At 54.2% G+C, this 17,866-nt stretch overlaps 3 protein-coding genes across 6 annotated transcripts; all 3 read right to left on the bottom strand.

The window, feature by feature from the left end:
- Positions 1–79: 79 nt before the first annotated feature.
- On the bottom strand, positions 80–2,600 carry SPAG8 (sperm associated antigen 8). Its single transcript, XM_062207981.1, has 7 exons — positions 2,463–2,600; positions 1,341–2,361; positions 1,080–1,254; positions 838–883; positions 642–759; positions 486–548; positions 80–388 (listed from the first exon to the last, which is right to left on the bottom strand). The coding sequence occupies exons 1-7, from the start codon at positions 2,498–2,500 to the stop codon at positions 194–196; spliced, it is 1,656 nt and encodes a 551-aa protein (XP_062063965.1). The 5' UTR covers positions 2,501–2,600; the 3' UTR covers positions 80–193.
- A 675-nt stretch (positions 2,601–3,275) lies between these two features.
- On the bottom strand, positions 3,276–5,312 carry HINT2 (histidine triad nucleotide binding protein 2). 4 transcript variants are annotated; one of them, XM_062206968.1, is made up of 5 exons: positions 5,194–5,312; positions 3,936–4,076; positions 3,736–3,840; positions 3,564–3,636; positions 3,276–3,465 (listed from the first exon to the last, which is right to left on the bottom strand). In XM_062206968.1, exons 1-5 carry the CDS (start codon positions 5,272–5,274, stop codon positions 3,374–3,376), a joined length of 492 nt encoding a protein of 163 aa, XP_062062952.1. In that variant the 5' UTR covers positions 5,275–5,312; the 3' UTR covers positions 3,276–3,373. The 4 variants fall into 4 exon arrangements, with proteins under 4 accessions (XP_062062952.1, XP_062062953.1, XP_062062951.1 ...); XM_062206969.1 differs by lacking the exon at positions 5,194–5,312 and adding an exon at positions 4,502–4,923; XM_062206967.1 differs by lacking the exon at positions 5,194–5,312 and adding an exon at positions 4,502–4,922 and having other exon boundaries at positions 3,936–4,257.
- Positions 5,313–7,735: 2,423 nt separating this feature from the next.
- FAM221B (family with sequence similarity 221 member B) lies at positions 7,736–17,841 on the bottom strand. Its single transcript, XM_062207979.1, has 7 exons — positions 17,118–17,841; positions 14,843–15,590; positions 14,544–14,678; positions 9,307–9,417; positions 8,955–9,152; positions 8,668–8,787; positions 7,736–8,341 (listed from the first exon to the last, which is right to left on the bottom strand). The coding sequence occupies exons 2-7, from the start codon at positions 15,588–15,590 to the stop codon at positions 8,304–8,306; spliced, it is 1,350 nt and encodes a 449-aa protein (XP_062063963.1). The 5' UTR covers positions 17,118–17,841; the 3' UTR covers positions 7,736–8,303.
- Between the last annotated feature and the right edge of the window lie 25 nt (positions 17,842–17,866).

Here is a 17,866-nt window from a genome sequence, read left to right as displayed (position 1 = left end):
TCATGGTCTGGGGTAGGAGCAGCCAACCCCAAGGATGGGCGCAGTGACTCACAGAATCAGTGAATCAACAGTCTCAGGAGGAGAGAACCCTTTATATAAGGCCCCCTTCATCAAGCACAGCGAACTCTAACTTTCTCCCCACCTGTCCAGTCCAGAGATTCCATATCCCATGTCCCGCTTCCCTTCCCAACCCCTAGACAGGAGTCACTCTCCCCCCTTCGCAGCCCCGCCCTCCTCCCTGACAGGCAAGGGAAGACATTTCTGCTGATTGGTAGGGGTGACTCGCAGGTTCATAGGGCAAAGGCTGCCCCAGAGACAAGGGCACGGGCGTTGAGAAGCTGCAGTTCTTCCGGAATGGCGTGTCCAGCGTCCTGATGTTACTGACGCCCTGCAGGAGGGCCAGGATGAGAACAGAGCCTGCCCTCCCCCGAGCCAGGAGAGAACACAGCCTCTGCCCTGCCCTGCCCCGAGTCACCCTCACACACCGTCAGCTGCCGTGCCCTCTGCTTCCAGAAGGTTTCGGGCTGCTCCTTCCGGTAGTCATGAGGCTGCGAGGGAAAGAGCCGTGAGCAACTCTGGGCCCTCCGCCCTCTCTGCCCGCCCTGGGAGCCCAGCTGCGTGAGATGGGCAGGGCTTCTCACCTTGGTTGGGGCAGGAGGCCCTGCCTGCACCAGCTCCATTCGGTAGTCATGGTGTGTCACTGACTCGACCTCCAAGAGCTTCCTGGTGGTGGGCTCCTGCTCTGCCCGTACCTCTTTACTGCGCAGCCCTGCAGGGTATCAAGGCCATTCTGCCCCAGGTCTCCCCCTCCCCACCCTCCCCTTCCCCGTCTCTCACCAGATCTGATGGCGCAGGAGCATTTCCACCATGGCTTCACGCTTCCCTGGGGGGAGGGGGGCAGGGTGGGAGGTCTAGTTAAGACACAGGCTCAGAGGAAACAAATTTAAGAAAAGGAAGGAACAATTTGGGATTTTGCCCTTATATCCACCAAGCAATCCCCCACCCCAGCAGAAACCCCTTCCCCTCTTTGATTCTGTGACTAGTGGGCTCATTCTGCCCTTCCCTCTCATGCTTCCCACCTCGAAGTGGCTGCCGGAAGCTTGCCGGGGGCTGGTATGAGTCCTTGTGGGTGGTGCTGGAGGGCATGGGTGACTGTGGCTGCAAGGTCAGCAGCCCTTGGTGTCCGTGTCGGAAGAAGAAGCTCTCGGAGCCATCCTGCATGCGTGGGACTTGATCCAAGTGGTTGGTGGCTCTCTGTGGGCCCCACGCTGAGTGACTCCTATCCCTTCCTAGACAACCACCCCGAGGAGACGGGGAACAGCTTTCAAGACCCTTAATACCTCTTCCTCCCAGTTGTAGAGGAGACACTGGCCCCGCGGCAGTGCTTCACCGAAAACCTTGGACTTCCTTTCAACCTCTGAGGGCTTCTGGGGGCCGCGGGAGCCAGGTTCTGAGACTCGCAGAGATTCCCACTGTGGTTGTTTCTGAGGCTCCCAGTGGCACTGGTGGCTCCAGGAGGCATAATTGGGGACCAGGTCTGTTCCGAGACTTCTGAACTTTGGAGAAGTGCTGGAGCTGAGGCCAGGGCCAGAGCCTGGACCAGGCCCAGAGGCAGGCCCAGAGCCTCGACCAGAGCCAAAACCATGGCTAGGACCAGAGGTAGAGGTAGCAATATGGACATGGCCAGGACTGGTGGCAGAGCCAGGGACAGAGCCATGGCCAGGACCAGAGCTGGGGCCAGGGACAGAGCCATGGCCAGGACCAGAGCTGGAGCCAGGGCCAGGGGCATGGCCAGGACCAGAGCTGGAGCCAGGGACAGAGCCTTGGCCAGGACCAGAGCTGGAGCCAGGAACAGAGCCTTGGCCAGGACCAGAGCTGGAGCCTTGGCCAGGACCAGAGCTGGAGCCAGGGACAGAGCCATGGCCAGGACCTGAACTGAAGACAGGAGCAGGGCCAGAACTGGAGCTAGTAATCAGGCCATGGCTATAGCCAGGAGCAGGACCCGTGCTAGAACCAGTCAGGAGGCCAGGGCTAGAGCTAAGGTCGGTTGTAGTATAGGGATCCCGAGCCATATAGGAAACACGGACGGGCTCAAGGCCAGGACTCCCATGGCCTATCTTGTGGGCAAAGCTGGGTTGAAGACGACTGTCAGAGGAAGGCTCTGTGAACGCGGAATCGGGCGCCTGGCCCTGTGCACGCAGTGCAGCTGCTCTGGCGGCGGCGGCAGCTGATGCAGCCGATGCAGCCGCTGCAGCTGCCGCGGTTGCGGCTGCCAGGGCAGTCCTAGGACGGCCATCCGAGGAAGGAAATTGTTCCGAAGTGGACCCTGGTCCTCCGGAGCTGGGCTGTATTTCCGAAGAACTGAAAGAAAACGAATGTGTTAAGGTTGCCACGAGCGCAGCAAAAAGCCCTCCGACCCTCCCTGTTCCCTTTACGCCGGTAGCCAGAGCGGCCGCTCTCACCGCAGGCGCGATCCCTCCGCAGACTCGTTGGTGTCCATCTTCCGACCCAAGCTACTGGGTTGCCATAGCGACAGCAAACAATTCCAGGAGACTGCGCAGAAGTAGAGCTGGGCGGACGTGGAGGGTGGGGGTGGAGGCAAGGCCTCTGCGGGGCGGAAGTCAGCCTTGGAGCGGCCTTCCGGCGTTCCGGCCCCGACTGCATCCCGCTCCAACCGGGTTTTTAAGGTTCCGCTGGCCTAAGACCTTGCCCTCCACGCGCTAGCATGAGCCTTTACCACTTTCCAGGGTGATGACTTAGTGGGCTATGTTGCAAACAGACATGATTGTGGCATCAGACGAAATCCTGCTTCGTGTGTTTGTGCAGGGGCAACAGTAGCTTTCCCACAGTTTGCTCAGTTTACTCCCAAAAAAGTCTGGGGGTGGGGATAGTGCATAAAACTTTTCAAGGGTGAAACTTTATGAAACAGCTTAAGAGAACAACGGTGAGACATGGAATCGTAAAAGGGCAGCAGCAGCTTTTGTCTGTGTCACTGCTTCTCCAAAACAATGCCCTCATAATGACCACCCCCGTCCCATCCCCCCCTTAGAAACTCGTTTGGCCTCTGAATAAAGACCAGGGTTGACTATGTCTTACACTTGGGTTTCACCTCCCTTAGGCTCATTCCAGCTGCTACTTTTCAAGAAGCTTGACCTAGGGTAGCCCCTTAGCTGCCACCACAGGATGGGCCTCCTCAGTATCTCTCAGGAGGTGAATCAGTTTTCTTCCCCCTTCTGTGGTAAGAACCTTTTTATATTTAAGACAAGGATGCAGAATTGATGGAGAATAGGTTTATTAGCACTGCAGGGGCCCACTTTTCCCTTCACCATCCAAGCAAGTATCCAGGTCTGGGGTCCTTGGTCAGTAGGCAGGTTCAACCTGGAGGCCACAGGAGCTGTCGACCCCCGAGTACATGAATATGCAGGTGATATACTGACTGTGCGCCCATCTTCCCATCGTTGATCACTGAAATGGAGCTTGCAGTTAGGATCATGGGAGGAATGAAGATCATATTAAGAACGAAAATTCATACGTGAGGGCCCCAGGAGCCAAAACTCACTCACCAAGTCGGTATCCATCTCCCAGGCCCTCAGCCTTTGCTGTCTTCTTGGCCACAAGGAGGAGGTGTCCTAAAAGCTACAGGAAAGGAGGAGGACATAGGTGGCTTCATAGAAGCAAAGCCTTGAGCTGAATCCTGGCCTCCTCCCAGTCCAACCCTGGCTCTATTCTCCCCACCTGTTGATCTTCTTCTTCAGCCTGGCTAATCCGAGGAATGGGCTTCTTGGGAATGACCAGGAAATGCACAGGAGCCTGAGGGGCCACATCACGGAACACGAGACACTGGGAGCAGTGACAAGCCAGAAGTCACCATGTTACCTCAACTAGCTGGATGGGTCTATGAAATTCTTAGGGGATGGGTCCCAAGGGCACCCCACCTGCTGGTCCTCATACAGAATGTCAGCCGGAAGGCTTCGGTCCAGGATCCGGGAGAAGATGGTTGGGGCCGCACCCCCTGGGGCTGCCTGCTGGGCCTTGGCCACTTCATCCCCATCCGTCATCCCCGCTGCTCCTCGGACCTGAAGGTAGGTCAGATACATCCACAGGAGCAAGTTGGCAGTGCTTCTCCTATGTAGTGTCTGGGCTAGTAGAACCTGAGCGCTGGTAGTTATTAGTTTCATCCTTCTAAGAACCTGTTAGTGGGGTCTGCTTGCAGGAAAAGTTCCTGAATTTCAGAGCATCGGCAGTATGGTGCTGGGCCTGGTTAGGAAAGAGGCGGTCTTACTAGCAGGATTCAGCAGCGCAATAGATCCCTGCTCACGTGGCTAAGAAATCTGGCACTGTTCAGGGGGGAAGGATCCAGAACGGGAGCCTCCCGATTTAGATCTCAGTTCCTATTTTACCACTGAATTACCTCAGGCAAATCCCTCCCCTTGGCTTCAAATCTAAAAGGAGGTTGTTTGCATCATCTCTCCAGACAGCCTGACGCTCTGCGTACTCTCACCTTGTTAAGTTTCCACTTATTTCCATGACTTGCTTTCCGCTCTTTAAGCCTTGCTACTTGTTTTATTCAGGTTTTAATGCAATGTCCCCGTTAGACACGAGCTGCTCCCTCCTCTGGGTGTCACATCTGATCTCTGCGGATTTTAGCTCTAGGAACCTGAATCAGTGGAGGCAACATTTCCCCCGGCCCCAGATGACTGGGAGGTACGAGGCCCCAGTTTCCCACGGGCTCAGAGAAGGCAAAAGCCGGGGCGCCACGGTGAGGGGTGGACGGAATGAAAATCCCAGAGTCGCTTCGGGCACTGGGGAAGACCGGCTAACACAAACGTTCCTTGAACACTGACCGAGAAGAGAAAGTTCACTTCCTGCAGGGGGCACTGAGGAGGTGGCCCCGAGCAGGCGCAGGCGCAGCGCCAACTGGGCTGGAGGCAGAGCAAGGCAGCGGGCGCCGCAGGGACCCCGTCCCGACCTCGGTGCCCGGGGCCTGTGCAAGACGGCGGTCACCCCTGTCGCTGCACGGCCCGGAACCTTGCTCTTCGGGACGGGCAGCGACGACAGCCGGGCGCTCAGGCTCCGGCCTGCGTTGGCTGCAGGGCTGCGCCAACCTTTGGGAGCCGGGAGGAACGCATCTCCCGGCCCCGGAGGACGTCAGAGCTTGCAAGACCCCTCCTCGCCCCCGCGGCCACTTCTCACCTGCGCCCCCCGCGGCCCCGCGGCCGCCAGGGCCCGGCGCGCCGCGCGCACCCCGGCGGCCAGCACTGCGGCCGCCGCCATCTTCCCGGAGCCGCGGGAACCTTCCGGTCCGGCCGGCACTTGGCTCTGCGGCCGACTGGAGGCGGGCCGTCGGCGGCCGACGAGCGGCGGCCATTGGCTCTGTCCGCGGTCAGGGGCGAGGCCTGCCACCCCATTGGTGCGCGCTCCCGGGGGCTCCTAGTCCTATTGGCTCCCCTGCCAGTTTAGAGGCGGGACCTTTCTATCCCATTGCTTTTTGCCAGCACGGGACTAGTTTCCCACTCTATTGGTTTCGTCTTTTTGCACGGATGCCCTAAGTAGTTTGGTTATGAGACAAATTCCTACTCAGTGAAAGGGCTGAGGGACCTTGAGGTGGACGTTTCTCCGGGCCGGACTTGATGTACGGTATTGGGTCAGTTTAGCTTGCGGCTCCCGAGTGGGTGGGGCCTCCACGCCCTTGGCTCGTCCTACGCAGGCCCCGCCCCCGTGGGGGGGCTCGGGATAAGAGGGCGGAGCTCCTCCACCTGCTACACAACGGGCTGAAGGTATTTGAGGCTCGTCCTTTTCATTGGCTAGCAGGAGGGCGGGGCTCTGAGGGCATTCGGCGCTTATTGGCCGCAGGGACCAGAAGGGCGGGGCTAAGGGTGAACCGGCACAGGGTCGTTTTTCCCACTGCCTGGGGGTCGGTGGCTAGTGTTTTCTCTAAAAGGCGTTTTCAGCCCTTTCAACATTTCAGAGACTTTGAAGAGCCATTCTTTCTTAATTTTAACACATTTACTCCGTAGATGAGATTCTGGAGTTTTGAGGGCAGTTTTTGCATTTTGTTTTGTTTTTTAACTGGCGGGGGTGGCCATGAGCGCCCCTCTTTGCGGAGCTGCCGGTAATGAGAGTGTATCCAGTGTCCTTTTCTAACCCGAGGAGGTGTGATAGGGTTAACTCAGCGCCTGGCATTTTCAGGGAATCACCGTTGCTAAGCTGAAATGCATGTTTTTTACATAAGAAACATGAATTCTCAAAACTATGATATGCTCAGACATTATAGTTTGATGTTTAACACAGACTCCATGTATTCGCCGTAGCTGATTTCAACTCGTAGCTTGACACACACAAACTTTAAAACGTCCGTGGAAATGCGATGAAAAGTCAGTTTTGGTGCAAAAAAATTTTGAAGTCCACTCAGTTTTTTTCCATAATAGATATATCCATGAATTTTTTGAAGGCCCCGCATTGAGGTGCTAAATAATTGAATGAGTAATGATTGGTTTCCTTGCATTTATTTTCATAACATATAATAGTATGTTTTGCATATTGTATTCTCCCATTTATAATCCTTTTTTTCATATCACATAGTCTGTAAATATAGTTTGTAATGGCTGCGTAGTATCTCCTTGCATGAGTTTGTCATATAGTAGCCCTCTATTGCTGACCATTAGTTGAATTAGTTTTGGGTGAACGTTATCGCCGCTCATCACTCAGTGTTAAAGAAGTCTACTGCTGGCAGCTAGGGCAGTCTCCTTTGGTATGGCTACACGAGTATATCCTGTTAGAAAGTGTGTTTTCCAAAGGGCAGTCATTTACTACTGTGATCTCCCCCGGGGATCTGACAGTCCAGGCTGCATTCCTTCCCTCAGAAGGACAGATGGCCTCCCAACTGGGAGGAAGTGCAGGGGGCCCCTTCTCTGCGCCCCAGAGGTCCTGGAGCGGCCTGGAGAAGGGTGAGAGGTGAGTGGAGCTGGGAGCTAGGAAGTGGCAGGAGACCAGGCCTGGGGTGGGTGAGTACAAAGCACCCTGAGACCAGTTTTTTCTTTGGGTTCTCACACACAGCAGGCAACACAAGGTGTCCTTGTTGTACAGATCCAGACAGTGTGAGGCCCAGAGAGGGTCTGCCTAGGGTGCGAGCCAGTTGGGGCCAGGAGCGCCTCCTGCCGTAAGAACCCTCCGCTGACTTCTAGTCACTCCCCCACATTCACTGATGTTGACCCCTGGCCCCGCACACTTGTCACACTGGCAGCTGCTCTCATCTGAAAGCTGCAGGCTCCGACCACTGCGTGTCCTGCACCTCAATCCCTGCCACCACGTGTGCTCCTGGACCTCACCGGAGACTTTGCTCCCCTCTTGCGGTCAGTTGCTTCCTGGATTCACCTCCTCTCCTTCCACGTCCTCGTGCACACGTCTCCCGCCCTCCTCTCCTGATGGTCCTCCCCGTGCCACCAGCAGCCTCAGTGCTTTGCTCCCCTGCTGCCCTCACTGGGTTCTCACTGCCAGCTGCGCCTGAATTCTCAGCCACACACTGGCCCACACTCGCCTTCTCAGACCTTCACCTTTCTCTCCTCTGCACCCTCTTCCTGCAACTGACCTTCACTCCTGCTTCACAGGACACAGAGAAGCCACTGGAGGGGAACGTCCCCAAGACCCTGCCCCTCGAGCCCGGTGCAGGCCCCAGGCCTTCTTCTTCCCTCTTGGTCTTAGGAAGCAGTGTTTCTCCTGTCCAGAGCAAACCCCTTCACCTGTGCCTCGGCCTCTCCCACCCCTCCACCTCCAGGATCCTGTCCCATCGGGCATCTCTCCTCTTCTGTTAGCCCTCAGGGTGATTTTTTTGGGGGGGGGGCTCATTCCCTTTTCATTTCTAAGAGCGCTTCCTTGACTACATACCTCCTGCTGGGCAATGCCTTACTCCTTACCGACTTGTCTTCCAAGCTGCTTGAAGAGGGTCCATAAAACTCACAAAACTCACTGCACTCTGATGCCAGTCTCCAAAGACCTAATTGCAAAACCCAGTGGATGCTGTCCAGTCTCCCTCTGACTGGAGCCCCTGCTGCAGCTGACCTCACCACTTGTTCTGTCCTTGAAACTCCCTGGCTCCTGGACTTCACTGAAGCTACTCTCTGGATGTCAGAGCCAGCAGCGTGACTGTTGGGGTGGTGGGGGCAGATGGCTGGATTAGCCTCTCTCCTGCTTGGTGCTGTCTTCAGGGTCTTGGGGTGTCTGTCCCTGGGCCGGGCTCTACCTGCCCCATTACAGAGCCAGGTCAGATTCCAGTGGTTCCCCTTTATTGCTGGTCTGGGCCAGGCTCACATCGGCCTGCGCCAGTTGCTGACAGTGTGTGTCCCTGGAGGAGAGAAGAACAGAGCTGAAAGGGTCAGTTATGGGGGTCAGATGTGGGGCCAGACCCGATGCTGCAGGGAGCTCTGGGGTACTAGGGTGGGAGCTGGGATGGCCAGAGGGCCCCCGCCTCTATGGGGCCTTGAAGTGAGAGTTAGGGGTGGCTTCTCATAGGACAGGCACACAGTCTGTTCCTGGGGTGGAGGCCAGTGTGAGCATGGGATGTGGGGTGAGGGAGTACGGTATCGTGGCGGGGGTGGTTGAGGATGGGAGTGCCCCCAGCCTTCTGACTGCAGACACAGAAATGGCCCCTGTGCTGGGTTGCCCCCTCACCATGAGGTCTCCCTCCTCGCCGCCGAGTCTCCTCAGTCTCAAAGAAGGTCTCGTGTTCCTCCCAGCGCCGGTCACAGGCCGCACAGAGGAAATTAGACTCAAAACAGTTGCAGCAACAGCCTGCGTCAAGATGGCAGTAACGTAAGTGGAGGTGTCCCCGTGAGCTAAGTCCCCATCCCCTCCTTGCCACCCACACACTCAAGTCTCTCCTCCCAGGTCCCCATCCTCATCTCCAAATGATCGGCATCCCAGCCCTCCCCGCCATAGTCCCCTGCCCTAGGAGTTACCAGGATGTCTGCAGGGATGGGACCCGGTGGCTGCGTGGTCTTCGTGGCTGTGTTTGCAGCGACACTGGGCCCTCCAGGCCTTGGGGTCAAAGGTGGCCCGTCTCTTGAGCCAGAACTCACCCACCTCCTCTGGGCGTGATGGGATAAAGCAGAACATGAGGCAGCGGCACTGGCTCACGCGGCAGGGCACAGAAATGTCTGAGGGAACGCGGATGGGTGGTAGGGTAAGCCCAGCACCTGACCGGGGCCTGGCCTTCCCGTGCCCCACCACACCCCACCCCATGCCAACAGACACACACACACACATGCACACAGTCTCTCATATGTGGCAGGGCCTGGCCGTGTCCCCTACCTGAGATGACATGATGCTCTCTCAGCAGGTGGCCACAAAAGCACTTGGATTCATCCCTAATCCGGAAACAGTCCCATAGGTAATGGGGGCAGCGCCAGCCAACGTACAGACCTAGATGGGGAAGCACTGAGTGAGAAGAGAAAGTGAGGAAGAGAACAATCCCGGATAGACACCTCTCCCCAGGCGCTGTCACCTGCCTGTGCGCGGGGGGCTGGGAGCACTCGGACTCCCCGAGAGTCCTCATCTCTACCTCTTTATGCTGCTGTTACCCTGTTGGTTTTCTCATCCCCTCTCCACCCACCCCGCCAAGTGTCTGCAGTTCCCCTCCCCAGGATAACCTCCCATGTCTTTCATTTCGGAGCAGGACGATTGTAGGTGACACTTTGTGTGGCGATGAACGTGACTCGCTGAGTTTTCTGTGACTATGGGCTTCCTCATCTCCTCCCCTTACCGCATTAGAGACCAGCTTTTCTTTGTATCCTGGAAGTGTCAGCTGAGGAAAAGGGGAGCCGATTGTGCAGGGGCACAGCAGGTGGGGACTGGCTCCCACAGAGAGGGGCTAGTGACAGCCCTGGTGCCAGGAGGGAGGGGAGAGAGCTTCTCCTCACTTCTCCAGGTAGGTGCCTTCCCACACCCTTCTGTGTTCCCGGTGTGATTGAATGAATGCCCTCTGTGAACCTGCCTGCAGCTCTCCAGGGGTCAGGAGGAAGGGTCTGCCGGAAGTTGTGGACAGTGAAGAGCAAAAACGTGCCAGTTGTGAGGCCAGGAAGGAGGCATGAGCCGTATCCCTGGGAGCAGGCACCAGCAGGAGGCCACCAACCTGGAGAGCTGGTGTTAGCACTGGGCTCTGAAACCATCTGGTTTCACGGCCAGTCTCATCACGAGGCCACCATGGGGCTGTGTAAATGTGGGGGAAAACTCCAATAGCACCTCCCCCTCAGACCGCGACTTCTGGCCAAGAGTCCTGTGTCCCTAGAGTCAAGAGTCCCTGGGGTGTGGGTCGTTCAGCAGCTGGACTCTTATCTCTACTTCAAGTCTCAACTGAGCCGTCAGCGCTTTCAAAGCACTGTGCCTGACTTTGCCTTTCTCCCTGGGCCCCTTCTCTTGCCTTCTGTAGTTCCTTGTGCTGTTCCTGTCACACTACAGTTCATTGCAATGCAATGTTCATTTATATTCCCAATTAGTCAATGAATTCTTAGAGGAAAAGGTCAGTCTTTCCAGCTCTCTGTCCAATCCCAGCACAGGGCCTGGCACAAGATAGGTGTCACAGACTGTAGCCTTCCTGAATGAATCAAGTTGAGCAAATTCCTTCAGCAGGGAAGAGAGACCCAGTATTTCTGGCACAACTCTAAAATTCCATAAAAAAGCTGAGAGGGGCTGGCTCTGTGGTGTAGTGGCTAAAGCCACCACCTGCAGTACCGGCATCCCTGTGGGTAGCAGGTTCGAGTCCCAGCTGCTCCACTTTTGATCCAGCTGTCTGCTATGGTCTGAGAAAGCAGTAGAAGATGGCCCAAGACCTTGGGTCCCTGTACCCACAAAGGAGACCCGGAAGAAGCTCCTGGCTCCTGGCCAGGAAGATCAGCACAGCTCCAACCATTGTGGCCAATTGGGGAGTGAGCCAGTGGATGGAAGACCTCTCTCTGCCTCTCCTTTTCTCTCTGTATAGCTCTTTCAAATATATAAATAAATCTTAAAAAAAAAAAAAAAGCTGAGAAAGAGTGTTCTTTTGCTTGTGGCCAGAGGGCATAATCTACACTTCTGGGCCTCTGATGAGACTTGTCTTACCCATTGTCTCTCGAGATCTAAAGCCTGTGTGAATGTCTTTTGTCTCTGCGGCTTCGGGCTATGGTGCCAGTGCCCTATTACGCTGAGCAGGTTTGGTTGAGATGGCAGGGTATAGGCAGAGTCACAATGGTCTGAGCGTGAGCCAGGATTCTACTGGAGAAATTCTGAGCTCTGCTGGAGTAGCAGGACACACTGGATGGACAGGTGAGGTACAGAGGTGAACAAGGCTCAGTGTCTGTGGATTAAGGTGGACTGTGCCCACTGATCAAGGCCTGGCCTAAAGGCCCGGGGGAGTCCAGTCCAAGCACTGGGGTAGGAATCAGTGCTCAGTGTTCAGATGAAGAGGAGTTGAAGCGGGGAGACTGGCAACCACACCTCAGGCTCTATGGGAATTACAAGTGTGAGGGCTCTGAAACTGGGGCAGTTGGCATCAGGCTGTGGATTCCAGCATGAGACAAGGCATTCTCTGCTCTGACTCCAAATCGCCTTCCTGTTGTAAGAAGATATGGACTAGCGGGGGAGGAGACATTATCTGTGATGCATTCTGAATCTCTGAAACACGGTCCAGTTCAACATCTCTTCATGCACACAGCGTCTACACAACAGAACTGTCTTTACATGAAGGATCGCTCCAGTCTAGACCTCTCCTCTGAGCTTCAGATCCATACAGCCAGCTGTCTACTAGATTCTTTTCTGATTTCTAAAGGACTGATTTATTTGAAAAAGTAATACCGAAGGAGTGGCAGGGGAGTGAGAGAAAGAGAGGGAGAGGTCTTTCATCTGCTGGTTCACTTCCCAAATGGCTGCCATCGCCAGGGCTGAACCAGGCTGGAGCCAGGAGCTGGGTCTCCCACATGAGTGGCAGCGTTCCAAGTTCTTAGGCCACCATCTGCCTGCTGCCTTCCCAGGTAGCAAAGCATCCAGCGCTCTGAAGTGGGAAGCCGGCATTAACCTGTGTGGGCTCTGTCTTCAAGGCTTGCATCAGCATGTCCCAACCACACTACCAATGTCTTATATCCCCTGTTCATCCGACACATACTTACCAAGCATCTACCCTGTTTTGAGCACTCAGTTAATGGCATCATCACCCATCAGTTATTCAAGCCACAAACCTCGGTGTCATCCCAGGCATTTCCCTCTCCTACTCATCCCACACATCCAGCAACCCGATGGTCAATTTTGCCTTGTTGGCATCTCTTGAATCTGTCTACTTCTCTCCACCTCCATTCATCCACTTAGTACCTGGATTATCCCAGGGCTTCACAATGTAGTGCCGCTGGCTCGTCTTGTCTTTCTTTCCTCTGTCTATCCTACTGCAGGAATGATCTTTCAGAAACACAAATCTGTTATTATCCTGTTTAAATCTTTTCTCAGTTGCCCTTAGGATATAACCTTAACTGTTTAGCTTGGCAGGGTAATGCCTGCACAGAGGTGGGTGTTTTGTCACCACTTGGTGCTGCTTAGGATGGCTGCACCCCACATCTGAGTATCTGGCTTGGGCCTGACTACCGTGCTTCCAATACAGTTTCTCGCTAGGACACACCCTGGGAGGCAGCAGGTGATGGCTCAAGTTACTTGGGACCCTGCCACCCACATGGGTGACTTAGATGACTCCTTTCTTTGGCCTGGCCCAGGCCTGGCTGTTGTTGGTATCTGGGAAGTGAAGCAGCAGATGGAAGATTGATTAGTCAATCTTTCTCTCTCTGTCTTTTAAATAAAATGAAGAAAAGAAATGTCTGCACAATCCTGCCCTTCCAGAGCTGAGCTGAGATACTCCCCCAGTCCTATGCACTGGGCATGGGCATGGTTCATTGCTACAATTTTCTATGGTACCGTAGCTTGTTCTGTCTCACCTTACACCACTCTGCTTGGCCATCTCTTCTTACTCATCTTAGGGCTCTCAGCTGAGCAGTCAGTCCTTCCAAGGCTACTATTCCTGGAGCACCTGTTTACTCCTTCTCTCTGCTCACAGAGCACTCTGGGCTGACCTCAAGTATGGCCATTTTTAGGGTGAACTGTAATTGTCCTTTTACTTATTGGAGTCACGCACAGATTTTGTCTTTGAAACCTCACCAGAACCACTACTCCACAGCTAGCTCAATGCCTGGCACATAGTTGGTGCCCAGTAAATTTTTGTTGGATAAATGAAAAGCATGCACTTGCTATTTCTCTACTCATCACATATACTGTTATGGAGTCCCGACTCTCCAGGGAGTCAAGACCCCCACTTTTAGAAGCAGACCCCAAATATCTGCATTGGGATTCAATGACACTTAAGTTTCTCTATAAAACTGCCTGTTTAAACAGGAAAATGAAGAAGTTCAATTTGAAGAAAAGAGAACGCAGTGGCCTTGAGAAGTAGGTAAGTTTGGAGAAGGGGAATGAGGGACTGAAGAGACCCTGAATTTGCAAGAAACTTAGAGTGATGTGCAACTGAGCACCTCAATGCCTAAATTGAGATTGAGAAACAAATGAGTTCATTGTGACTTTCTTGGCCAGAGGTGGAGGAGGGGAGGGAGGGTCCCTGCACAGGAATGGGGAAAGTAAATTATTGAAGGGAGGGATAAGGATTTACAATTCCCTGGTTGTGTTTATAACTTAGACCTTTTGACATAGCTCTTCCCTTCTTAAGGTGAAAGGAGGTATGAAGGACCAAAACAAATGCAGTGATACCTTTGGAATTCAGTCTAGAAATCCCAGAATCCTTGTGGCTCTCCTCTTTGGTGAGGAGAATCACAGTTTTTGGGTACTCAAATGATCATGGACATGGGATGTAGAGGGACAGCCTTTTAATGTTTAGTTATTTATTTTTACATACAAGACACAGGTATAGGGATAGAGAAAGAAATCTTCCATCTGCTGGTTTACTCCCCAAATGCCTGCAACAGCTGGGACTGAGCCAGGCCAAAGCCAGGAACCAGGAACTCCATCTCATTCTCCCATGTGGGCAGCAGGAACCCAAGCATGGAGTCACAACCTGCGGCTTCCCAGGATGAATCAGCAGGAAGCTGCACTGGAAGTGGATTAGCCGGGACTTTGAGCCGACGCTCCAGTATGGGCTGCAGGCATTTCAAGTGTTGGCTTGACCCGTTGCACCACAAAGCTAGCTCCTGGGGTTGACAACATTTTAATGGAGTTTCACCCAAGGGACCAAGGCCCTTTGCCATGTCATAACAAGTCTCCTGGAGAGTGTGCTGGGCCACGTCTGCCTCAGAGCTGACTGTACAGGCTGTCTGGGCCCTGTTACTTTGAATACTTCTAGCCAGCCACTCATCCTTACCCGGGCTTTATTATGAGTAGCACCACTGTGATTTTTCCTGACCCGCCTGCCTACTCCCCTTCCAGATTCCACACAGGTGGCAATGCTGTTTCCACGAGGTTTCCTAGATCCTGGTGCATTAGAGGATGTCCATGGACTTGTTACAGACCTCAGCAAGGCTCCCTGGGCTCACCTGACTGGATGGCTTTCAGGGCTGCATTCTTCTCCCATTGGAAAACATAGTTGACCCGAGTACCAAATTGTTCTCTGTGCATTGTCTTCGCTGCTTCCACCGACTCTGCCTGAGTAGCAGGGTCCACAGGGTGGCCTGTGGAACACGGGAAGGAAGGGGCTGTGTAACCGGGAGGAAGTGAGGAGACCCTAAAGCTAAGAGAAAGGACCACGTCTAAGAGTAACTCAGTGCCCTCCTTCTGGGGAAGGTTGAGGACAGTGGGCAGAGCAGAGAACAGGAGAAAGGGTGTGGACAATTACAGATAACTTCTTTCTTTGCCTTCTTCTTGCCCATCTGGTGTCCAGGCAGGGCTGTATGCGCAGTGGTGCCACTGGTTTCCTCTCCCTCCTCGTCTTCTTCGGCATCATCCTTCTGCTTTGCATATGTGACTGTGTAGAAATGGGCTGAAGGGCCCGGAAGGGAGTGCTTTGGAAGGTGCTCAACTTCAGGGACCTGGGTGGCCCTCCTTGTTCGTGGGATCTCACTGGATGAAGGCTCAGAGAGGGGACCTTCCTTCAAAACCTCAGAGGAAGACCCAGAGACAGGACTGACTGATGAGGGCTGAAAAGAAAGGTGTTTATCTGGGACTTTGTAGATGGGCGTCTCCAGTAGGGTCTCAGAGGTCGGGGGCTTCAAAGGGGCCTCAGAGATGGCCTGTTGTAAAGAGATGTGAGAGATGGCAGGTTCCAAGGGAGAGTCAGAAGCATGGGGCTCCAAGAGGGTCTGGGGAGGGGATGGCACCGAAGGGGACTCAGAGATAGGCGACCCTAAGGGGGTCTGGGGAGGGGATGGCATCAGTGGAGATGCAGGGAGGTAGGGCTCTGAAGGCATCTGGGCAGGGGATGGCACAAAGATGTCTTGAGAGGCCTGAGGCTCTAAAGCAGCCTCAGGGATGGACGGTTCCAAGGGGGGCTCCTGTAAATCTTCAACAGGGGGGTCTTCTGAAGAGGGGTGCGGTTCTGCATCCTTGGTGGTATGAATCTCTTCTGCGGCCTCGTCTGCTTCCATCTAGTGGCAGAACAGGGTACAGGCTTCATTAGGTTGGGACTCCAGGGCCTGTAAATCGAGGTAGATAGCGCCCAGGGATCACAGCGGGTCACAGAGTTAGGGTAAAGTTCTCAGTGCACCCGAGATACAAGAGGAAAGTGAGATGAGCTCTGGCTTTCAGGATGTGATGCCAGAAGGTTCACTTATATGCACAGACCTCATGGGCATGCCGCTGTGCGTGGTTAAGGAGCTGGAACGTAAAGAAAGAAAGGCTGAAGCAGTCAGAATCCCCACTCCCCAGGAGCAATTCAGGACACAGCTACTTGGCCAGTCCAAGAGAAGGGCCTTGGGCATGTCTTAGGACCCTGGAGATAAGGTTATGGAGGAGTTCCAGAGACTGGGAATAGCAAAGGAAAGTTGAGGTTGATCCTTGAGCACACTGGAGACTACCAGGATGCATAAGGTAGCACCCTGCTCCCAGCCTGGCTTTACCTAGGGACCACACACACACCCTCCCTGATGATATCATTCGTGTTCAGGGCTTCCGTTACTTCTAGCTGTGTGCCGATAACTTCTACACCCACATTTCCAGCCCAGACCTCTTTAAACTCCCGCATTTCACACTCATACCCCACTGCCTGCTGGACATTTCTAACTGGACGTCCCGGGGGCATCAAACTGAACGTTGGGAATTAGTGCTTATCTTGAAGTGACAGTCAAAAGCCATCTTTCCTGTCTTTTAGATAGTTCCCAAATGCATTCTCTCCTCTCCGTTTTCTCCAATTTTGCTCAAGTTCTCATCACCTTTTGCCTGGATTGTATGATAAATTTGCCTTTCTGTTGCCATGCCCAGCATATTAATCCACTCACCAGTTCTCTCATTTATTTACGTCATTCACATTGATACAAAGAGTCTGATCCTACACTCTTATTCAGGCATCATGTTATGTGTTGGACTCAGGTGAGTTTGGGAGAGAGATGGGTTAACTAACAATAACAATACAAATAGGCTGATGTGCTGGGGTGAGCCCAGGTGCTGTGGGAAAGGAATATGCCCAATTTATTCTAGAAGGATGTCTAAAAGAAACAGCCCTCCTTCCCGATCCAATCAAGATCTTTCTAAAATGCAAACCCAGCACAGGACTTGCCTTGTTTAAAAGTATTCAGTGACTCAGCCTTAAAGGGTTAAGTCCAAATTTCTTGGCCGTGACCTTCAAGGCTTGTGGCCATTTGCAACACTGCCTGAGAATCCTTGCCTTAACTTTTCCCCATGCTCCTGACACTAGATATTTCACTTCTGAAGCTCACCAGACCCCTCTGAAGGGGAAGTTTGGGAAGGGAGGCACAGGCAGAGGAAGGAAGATGACCAGCATCAACCTAGAGGGAAAAGTCTTCTGAGAACAGAGAACCAGAGGATCGGAAGAGAAGGGGGAGAGATGGGCTGAGGGAATAGTGGCAGAGGCCTAAGGATGACCCGTGGAGACTGAGAGGGAATTAGATTGAGGGGTGTCAGCGGACAGGAGACATTAGGAGGGGGAAACTACATACCTTTGGCTTGGTTGTTGCAAGTCCTTGGGTCAGGCTCTTGCCTTAGGACCGGAAGGGGAGAGCTGAGGCCTGGGGAGACTTGGTTGTGAATGAGCCAGGCCTGCAGGTGCTGAGTGGTGAACAGTCTGGCCTGGAACTATTTGGGGGAGAGGATTGGGACATCCGCAGAACTTCGCAAAGGCGTTCCTTGGGGAAGGGCAGGAAGGGGCAGATGTGGTCTAGGGCCGATAGGGGAGGGCCTTGACTGACGCCTTTAGAACCCAGGCTGGGAGAAGAGGAAACGGTCACCGGGGCGACCAGAACGCCCACAGTCTCCATGGCAACAATAGTCTGGTCACTTGGTCGGTGGGTGAGGCCTGCAGAGGGAGCTGCTTTGGGCCTGGAGGGGGCGAACCCAGAGGGCTCATTTCTGAAAAGGAGGGGGAGGGTGGTTTGTGGGATCTCCATAAGCGAATCTCTGGGGTTGGAGCTGTGAAAAATCTGTGGGTACGCCTGTGGGAAGACTGGGTCTGGGAGGGTCTCCGTAGAGCTCCGGTGAGCCTTCTGTGGGGCGGTCAGCGGGGGCTGCGAGGATTTGGGGAGGGCACTGAAGCTCTGTGTTTGGGGTGGGAAAGACAGGGTCTCAGGTAGCTTGGGACTGGGGCGGAGTCTGTCCGCGAAACCCCGCAGGACGAAGTTAGAGACCAATAAAATAGGGCAGGGGGCGGGCTTCACTGACAGGGACCAATCGAACTGGCCGGGGGCGGAGC

The sequence above is a fragment of the Lepus europaeus genome, chromosome 12 (genome assembly GCF_033115175.1).
Source record: "Lepus europaeus isolate LE1 chromosome 12, mLepTim1.pri, whole genome shotgun sequence".
Taxonomy (NCBI): domain Eukaryota; kingdom Metazoa; phylum Chordata; class Mammalia; order Lagomorpha; family Leporidae; genus Lepus; species Lepus europaeus.
This window is presented reverse-complemented; position numbering and strand designations above follow the sequence as displayed.

What these genes read in the sequence shown, in the direction of transcription:
- SPAG8 (XM_062207981.1), bottom strand. Translation starts at nt 2,500, where the DNA reads ATGGACACCAACGAGTCTGCGGAGGGATCGCGCCTGCG. An exon ending in TCTACAACTGGGAGGAAGAG is followed by an intron (nt 1,255 to 1,340) that starts GTATTAAGGGTC and finishes TGGGGCCCACAG; the next exon opens with AGAGCCACCAACCACTTGGA. An exon ending in CTCCTGCGCCATCAGATCTG is followed by an intron (nt 760 to 837) that starts GTGAGAGACGGG and finishes AGGGCTGCGCAG; the next exon opens with TAAAGAGGTACGGGCAGAGC.
- HINT2 (XM_062206965.1), bottom strand. Translation starts at nt 4,178, where the DNA reads ATGAAACTAATAACTACCAGCGCTCAGGTTCTACTAGCCCAGACACTA. An exon ending in TTCTGTATGAGGACCAGCAG is followed by an intron (nt 3,841 to 3,935) that starts GTGGGGTGCCCT and finishes CACTGCTCCCAG; the next exon opens with TGTCTCGTGTTCCGTGATGT. An exon ending in CTGAAGAAGAAGATCAACAG is followed by an intron (nt 3,637 to 3,735) that starts GTGGGGAGAATA and finishes CCTTTCCTGTAG; the next exon opens with CTTTTAGGACACCTCCTCCT.
- FAM221B (XM_062207979.1), bottom strand. Translation starts at nt 15,590, where the DNA reads ATGGAAGCAGACGAGGCCGCAGAAGAGATTCATACCACCAAGGATGCA. An exon ending in AGAGCATCATGTCATCTCAG is followed by an intron (nt 9,153 to 9,306) that starts GTAGGGGACACG and finishes GCGTTCCCTCAG; the next exon opens with ACATTTCTGTGCCCTGCCGC. An exon ending in GCGAGGAGGGAGACCTCATG is followed by an intron (nt 8,342 to 8,667) that starts GTGAGGGGGCAA and finishes TCTCTCCTCCAG; the next exon opens with GGACACACACTGTCAGCAAC.